General features: G+C 41.4%; 1 protein-coding gene across 1 annotated transcript; it reads right to left on the reverse strand.

Annotated features, from left to right (window-relative positions):
• On the reverse strand, positions 1–2312 carry lrrtm4l2 (leucine rich repeat transmembrane neuronal 4 like 2). Its single transcript, XM_041042571.1, has 2 exons — positions 2258–2312; positions 1–1818 (listed from the first exon to the last, which is right to left on the reverse strand). The coding sequence occupies exons 1-2, from the start codon at positions 2310–2312 to the stop codon at positions 197–199; spliced, it is 1677 nt and encodes a 558-aa protein (XP_040898505.1). The 3' UTR covers positions 1–196.
• Positions 2313–7256: the final 4944 nt, after the last annotated feature.

Raw genomic sequence — 7256 nt, forward strand, 5'->3', positions numbered from 1 at the left:
CTCTCCAAATTTATCTCTCCATTCCACTCTTCTTTTCTGTGCACATAATTATATTGTACTATGCCCTCAAGTATTTCCTTCAGTGCTGCAGAATCTATCATCTCATATTAGAGATAAAACCACTTAATCTTGCGGAAAAAACATTTACCTCTGCTCAGCAATTGCACTTTTAGTCTCTTAAGGTGGAGTGGACAGCTCAGACCTCACATTCTATGGATCCTGATATGGTGCACGTGCACGGCCTTGTCTCATTCACCAAAGAGTCCATAGTCTCTGAGTTCGAATGGTAGCTCAGATAGTACTCCTGCAGCTGAGAGTTAAGATCCTGCTCCTGCTTGCGGGCCTTTTTCCTGCGCTTATGGTTGACTGAGTGCTGCTGCAGCTGCCTCATGGTGTTGGGGTAGCGCCTCCACGAGACATAAATAACCAGGAGGATCAATGACACTGACAGGAACAGGGCTACACTGCCTGCAATGATTTTATGGAAAGCCATATGTTCAAACTGAAGCTCTGGGATAAACGATGTTGGGGGTTCAGGGGAGATGGGTGATGTAGAGCTCATGGTTGTGGACTCTGCTGTCTTTCTGTCTGTCCCACTAGGATGGACAGGTGAAGGGGTTAATCTCTGTGCAGGTAACTCACTCCGAGACAGGTCTGTAACATCAGAGGGAGACGGGTGAGTTGTGATGTTCACAACTTGTGCTGAAGTCAGAATAATGAGAGCTGTGGTTGTGAACAAATTTGACATGTCCACACACGTTGAGTGGTTTCTCACCACGTCCACGACTCTTTCTCCCTGCACAGACTTGGGACTGCTGCATATCATGCTAATGTCTTTGGAGTCTCTGAAGGTTTTGAGCCATGCCATGAGAGGACAGATGCTGGGGCTGCAGTCCCAGGCATTACCAGCCAGGCTGATGGTGGTCAGGGATGTCCACGCTGCCACAGCCTCCACAGGCACACTGCTCAGCTTGTTTGATTCTAGGTTGAGTATTTGTAAGCTCGGCATACACTGGAAAACAGCTGGGTCCAAGATTTGGATTTCATTCCCTGACAGGTCCAATTTCTGCAGTCTCTGCCAGGTCCAAGGCACACCTTGACTGATGGATCGGATGCGGTTCCATTGCAAATAAAGAGCTTGAAGGTTGGACAGGCGTGGGAAAATGAAGAAATTAATCCTGGAAAATTGATTGTGCTCTAAATGAAGCTCTTTCAACTTGAACAGGCCTAAGAATGTTGTGCGGGTGAGGCTCCGCAAACGATTATAACCCAAGTCTAGAAACTCCAGGCTGCGGCATTCCAGAAATGTGCGAATGAGGATCTGTTTCAGCCCATTAGACCGAAGGTGGAGATTTTGTAGCTTGCGCAGGCCATGAAAATGTCCTGGTTGCAGAGACTGAAGTTGATTGTAGGATAGGTCCAGATTTCGCAGGTTTGGTATGGCGCTGAATGTGTTGTTGTGCAGATGGGTTATTTTGTTGGAGCTGAGGATCAGCTCCTTGAGCCTGCGCACACCGTGGAAAGCTAAAGCATCAATTGCATTGATGGAGTTGTGGTCCAAGTAAAGCCAAATAAGCTGATTGAGATGAGCAAACTGGTACGGCAACAGAACCAGCAGGTTGTTATAACGCAGAGACAGACCTTGGCACCCCGTGGTGATGTTTTCCGGGATGTCTTGGAAGATGCCAGACTCGCAATAAACAATCTTTCCTTCGCAGCGACAACTCGCAGGGCACATCCTCTCCCCCTTGCTGAGCAGCAGCAAAACAGCTGCCTGCAGAAGAAGACATGATAACCTCCAGTCCAACATCACCGAACCTGTTGGGGGTAGAGTGGGGCACAGGCAATCAAAGGGATGACTTGGTTTTTAGAAAATCTGTGCTCAAGGACGTTTAAATAAGTAAAGGTGAGAAATTCATTCTCCTAACAGGAGATCACGTAGTGAGGAGCAGCTTGAAGTCTCAGATGTCTGAGACACCAGACCTGCTTCATGAAGAATTGATGACAGAGTCTGACGTTTGCTACTTTTATGGTATGGATATGTGAATATATTCAGACAGAAAAACGGGAATATAATTTAAATGAATGCTTAAACAAACAGCAGACCTCATTCTTTGGATGTCAGAAATTCAGTTTGGGAACCAATAAATCAGTATCAATAAGAAACTGATAATAGCTGTCGTTTATAACTACCTCATGTGAGAGCCTCAAGAGGGAGAAACTGTGTCACTAAATTGGGAAGAACATAACGACTTACCCATCGTTATAGAGGGAAGGAGTAATCCTCTGAGAGAAAAGGATAAAGAGCACATTAAACTGCTCTCAGATGTGAAAAATCGCGGTTCATGCAGCCTCAGAGTCGGTCCGCATACTGAGCATCACTTATGTCTTCAATTTGAGGGGAAAATCAAATAAAGGCAAGTTTTCCGCAGCGGTTCAAACGCCCCCCTGGTCCCCGTCTGACGCTCAGAAATAGGACGCCTTCACACTTGGGTCGTACTTGGAGTCACCGCTATAGTTCAGCCTGCTGTGTGCGCAATAACCCATTTGAGCGCCAATAGACTGATGCACAATCCTCCAGTCTCTCTCTCTCTCTCTCTCTCTCTCTCTCTCTCACTCTCTCCTCTCTCTTTCACTTTAACCCCCCCGTCTCTGCCTCTTTCTCCCTTCTCAGAGGCGTGGGCGTCTTTAAGCACACATATATAAGCTTATCAATATTCTATATATACCAGCCATGTACATCCAGCTGTTATTTCATTAAGTAATTCCTTTGTGTTTCTTAATTGTGTCGGTTTTGTGTCGTGTTGCATAGGAATTAAATCCATATGAAACATGAAAACAAACAAAAAAAGTTAAGCTATTCTTGCTCCATAGGGAGCTCTATGAATTGACAAAAGTTGGTATGAAATTTGGTGTGTATAAATTCACTGTGGCGCTAAGGGTTTCACTTTTAGATTTTTATTTTTTCAGATTTTATTTATTTATTTTTTTGTAACTCGCTCATAATCCAAAGCTTGCTGAAACGTGGGGTGACCGAGGAGGTACAGTTTAAAGTTGTTATTGAACACAGTGTGGTAATACATCCTGCTGACGATGATGATGACAATGATGAGTATTTCCTTAATCAAATGAAGAGGGTGGGGAATGATCCAAATCCACCATTCACTCATTCATTAATACTTTCAATCATTCATTCAACAAACAACAGGAAGTAGGGTAATCAGGGTTTTCTGGTTTCGGTGGTCTTTGGTCTCAGTAGCTTGTTTAAATGATAATTATGGTAACAGCTTAAGTGTGATGGTGACATGCAGCATCCATCCATGCTCTCAGACAGCACGGGGAGTTTATGTAGATAAACAGTTAACACCTCTTGGTGTCTAGAGATGCTACTGAAGAGGTGACAACAGAAGGATTATTGGTATTCAAAGGAATGGCGCTTATGAAGTGGGCAGTCAACAGACAGCAGAGGAGGAGGAGGGGGTGGGGGGTGGCTTAAAGCAGGGGGAGATAGGGAAACCTGTAATTCTGTGGACATTTCATACTCATTTTTCATACTTAGCTCAATCTGCTTTGAACAAATATTCATCACTTTGAGCACAACAGTGAGGAAAACACCATATTTGACAGCACAGCGTCACTGGAGAGTCTGAGTTGTAATGTGTGGTAACAGCAACCTCTTGTGCACGCAAAGAGAAATGACTTGCTTTAAGAGCTCCTGACATTGCTCATGACTTCAGCCAAGATAAGAGAGAAATCAGTATCTGGATCACTTGTGACTATAAAGAACTGAGCTAATGAATTCATATCAATATTTGGCTAAGAACGTGGTAATATTCTTAGTCAAACAGGATTTCTCCTGATGCCCGTGGATTTCATTAAGAAGAAATATGTTTATGAAATCTCCTCCATGAGCACCACAGCAGGGGTGAATCTGAGAGGTGCGAAAATGAGCCATTCTGTTAAGATAATACCTCTTGGACTTAGAGTAGCACATTTTACGATTGAATGTCAAACAAAATCTGCTCTTCAAAGAGTACCCTGCCTCACACGTGTCTTGGGAGATCACATGTTATTCAAGAAATGTGCATCTAAGGTGTGGGAAAACGTGCCGCTCAACAATGATGCTGTCAGGAGAAGCCGCTTTGCATCATTTAGGCAGAAGAACACTGTGTGGTGGTTTCTACACAGAAACTGAAGCCTGTACTCGGTGAAGGAGGAGGTGCTGTGCTGACTGCCAGTGATCGTGTGTCAGCTCCACAGTCAGTTTATCAGCTGGATCTTATCTGGTATATGAAAATACAGAAAATGACTATGCAAGCACACCAGTAGCATCTTGAAACTGACAATTGACAATGACAATGTAATCAACCTCAGATAGGTGACAGCTACTATCTTCTAACTGCCTGTGACACAAGAAAAATTGGGCAGTGAAAGAGGATGATACATCACACTTTGATAGGTCGCACAAATAACCTGTTATATTAAGAAAAATTGCAGTTTAACATAAATTATATCTTGTTAATGTAGATAAAGTTACAGGTTATGAAGGTAATGAAGAGCTGAATTATGAACGCACACATAAAAACTGGCTAGTTTAAGGCTTGCTTTGCTGTACATGTGCACTACTCGCTGTACTGCATCTGCAGTTATATCAGTGTAATATATGGATGGTATATTATCATCCATTTATTCATCCACTCTGTGGCTGACCTTTTACTCTTCTCACTTAGCCCCTATTTTCCAAAAATTGTCCATCTGACCAAAAGGTGCTGGCATGTCACCCAACTAAAACTGCTGTTGTAAGCAAACAGCAGATTATCATCCTCGCTTATATTTTCAAAATGGCCTTTCAATATATTTGAAATATGTAAGCTGGAAGGTAATCTCTCAATAAAAGTCAGTGGCCTTTGTCTTGATAGCATAACAGCAATCCACAAAAACCTTTTCCACGTTATGTGTATTTTATGTGAAGACTGTAATCTTTTAAATGTATTTTTTTATGTTGTGTTACTATATGACAGGGTACACTGAACTGACCTGCGTGCCCATAATACCTATTGTAAGATTGCCAGTGTGTGTGGGGTTTTCAGAACATCACATCGCTCATGCAAATACATGACTCACTCAATCTCAGGTGTTTCATTAAAATTTTATTTGCACATAAAGAACAAACAGCATAGGAACAACCAGCCCGCATTCGGAATATAATCAACAATAAAAGGAAAGTGTATAACAGAAAAATAAACGTTCAGGTGGCTGATTGAGTAATACAAAAAAAAATCCATTATATAGAGTTATTTAGAAGATATGATATTTACACATAAGATTATTTGTGTCACACTAAACAATATGTGAAAGATTATTAATCTAAATTAACATCTGTAATGATTTAAAGAAAAAACTGTTTTCAGTTTTAAGTGACCAGCTTCATGATTTTGAACAATCATTGGTGGTAAATCAAGAGGCTTGGATTTGATACCCACCAATATGATTATCACACTATTTATTATATATCTAGATATTAACTAAACTTAACTAAAAGGATTTTTTTCAGTAACCAGGAACCAAAACAACTGAATATTTCAATGAAAAGCTGAATTAATCAATGTGGAACTGTTTTGCAAATACGTCCACAGCTCAAGCTAAATCTATCATGATGTGAACTTGATAACTTTCAAATAATGCAAGAAATACATTCATTAAAGCTTTGATGATTTTCTGAAGCAGTGTTAGTATAAGTTTACATCATGTTTGGTTTAAGTGTACAGTATGTTATTTTTCAGATGTGCTCAGACAGAGAATTCGTGCCCTGCGGTACATGAACATGCACTTTAGTGACCAAATCTGTGAATGTGTGTTTTGGGAAGTTTCCTCCAAGCCCTTTCTGCCCAGGTAACACAAAAGATATGATAGGACATAATCACATCTCCTCATTGGCTGAATTAGCTTTCTCACATTTCCTATTTAAACCCAAATAGTACAGGAAATTACCTCTTTCTAACTGAACTTGTCCTTACTTTCTCCCTGTTGAAGCAGAGGCATATAGGCACAAGGTTGAACCCTTTTTTGATAAAGAGACCTCTTTGCGTGACGGACTCATGTGTACAGTGTTATGTTATCACAAAACAATATGTACGAGGACATACATAAATTAAAAATAAAATAAACAGAACTGCAAAGGAAGAAGCTTTACATCTGTGATGCGTGAAACTGCTTGTTTTGCAGGAAGCTGTCAAGTGTTATGGTCGTTTAACTCTGGATTTAAATGTAGAAGTCCATTATCATCATTTGTATAATGCATTACCAACTGATTCTCACAGACCTCCTTGCAGAAGTGTATTTTCTTATGCATGAGAGCGATATTTGAACAGGTAGGCTGCCATATAAAGGCTTGGTATCATCATCTTCTGTGAAATGTTGCTGGAGAAAACACTCTGAAGAGCACTGGTTTAACCTTTGTTACAATAGAGTTTTAATGTTGGTTTAATGGTGTTTTCAACCACCTTTCTCTCATTAGCGTCATGAATGTTTGAGCACCTGTGCTCCTGGTGTATCAGAATATGAATTGGTCTAAAGAGAAGAAATGTTCAAAACACATCCAAAGAAAATAACACAGACTGACTCATCTTTTCAATCATCAGATTTCAAGAATCTCCTCAGTGCTATGACTTTTATCCAGCTTACGTCCTAAGCGGAGGCACAACTTCAAGAAGTTTTATTTAAATGTGAACTTTGTGGCAAGATGAGGGTCAGTTTTAAGGCAATAACATCACACGTGCACCAGTCAGCCACAACATTAAAACCACCTGCCAAGTATTGTTTCAGTCCCTCTCATGCCACCAAAACAGCTCTGACCTACTGACACGTGGACCTCTGCTAGACATCTGAAGGTGTCCTGTGGTGTCGGTCAACAAGATGTTAGCATCAGAGCCTATAACTCCTGTAAAATTGTGAGGTGGGGGTCTCCATGGACCAGACTTGTTTACCCAGCGCATTTCCACAGATGCTAGATCAGTCTGAGACTTGGGGAATTTGGGAACCAAGTCAACACCTCAAACTCTTTGTCATGTTCCTCAGACCATTCCTGAACAGTTATCGCAGTGTGGAAGCATGCATTATGCTGCTGAATACCGTTGCCACGAAGGGGTGGTGGTGGTGGTCTGAAGCTATGTAGCCCCAAACAGCCAGCTGTAAGGCACTGTTTTCTAACAGCTTTCTATCAAAGACAGTACCAAGGTTTTCAGCTGTGCCACAGT

The sequence above is a fragment of the Toxotes jaculatrix genome, chromosome 7 (genome assembly GCF_017976425.1).
Source record: "Toxotes jaculatrix isolate fToxJac2 chromosome 7, fToxJac2.pri, whole genome shotgun sequence".
Taxonomy (NCBI): domain Eukaryota; kingdom Metazoa; phylum Chordata; class Actinopteri; family Toxotidae; genus Toxotes; species Toxotes jaculatrix.

What these genes read in the sequence shown, in the direction of transcription:
- lrrtm4l2 (XM_041042571.1), bottom strand. Translation starts at nt 2,312, where the DNA reads ATGTGCTCTTTATCCTTTTCTCTCAGAGGATTACTCCTTCCCTCTATA. An exon ending in CCTTCCCTCTATAACGATGG is followed by an intron (nt 1,819 to 2,257) that starts GTAAGTCGTTAT and finishes TACCCCCAACAG; the next exon opens with GTTCGGTGATGTTGGACTGG.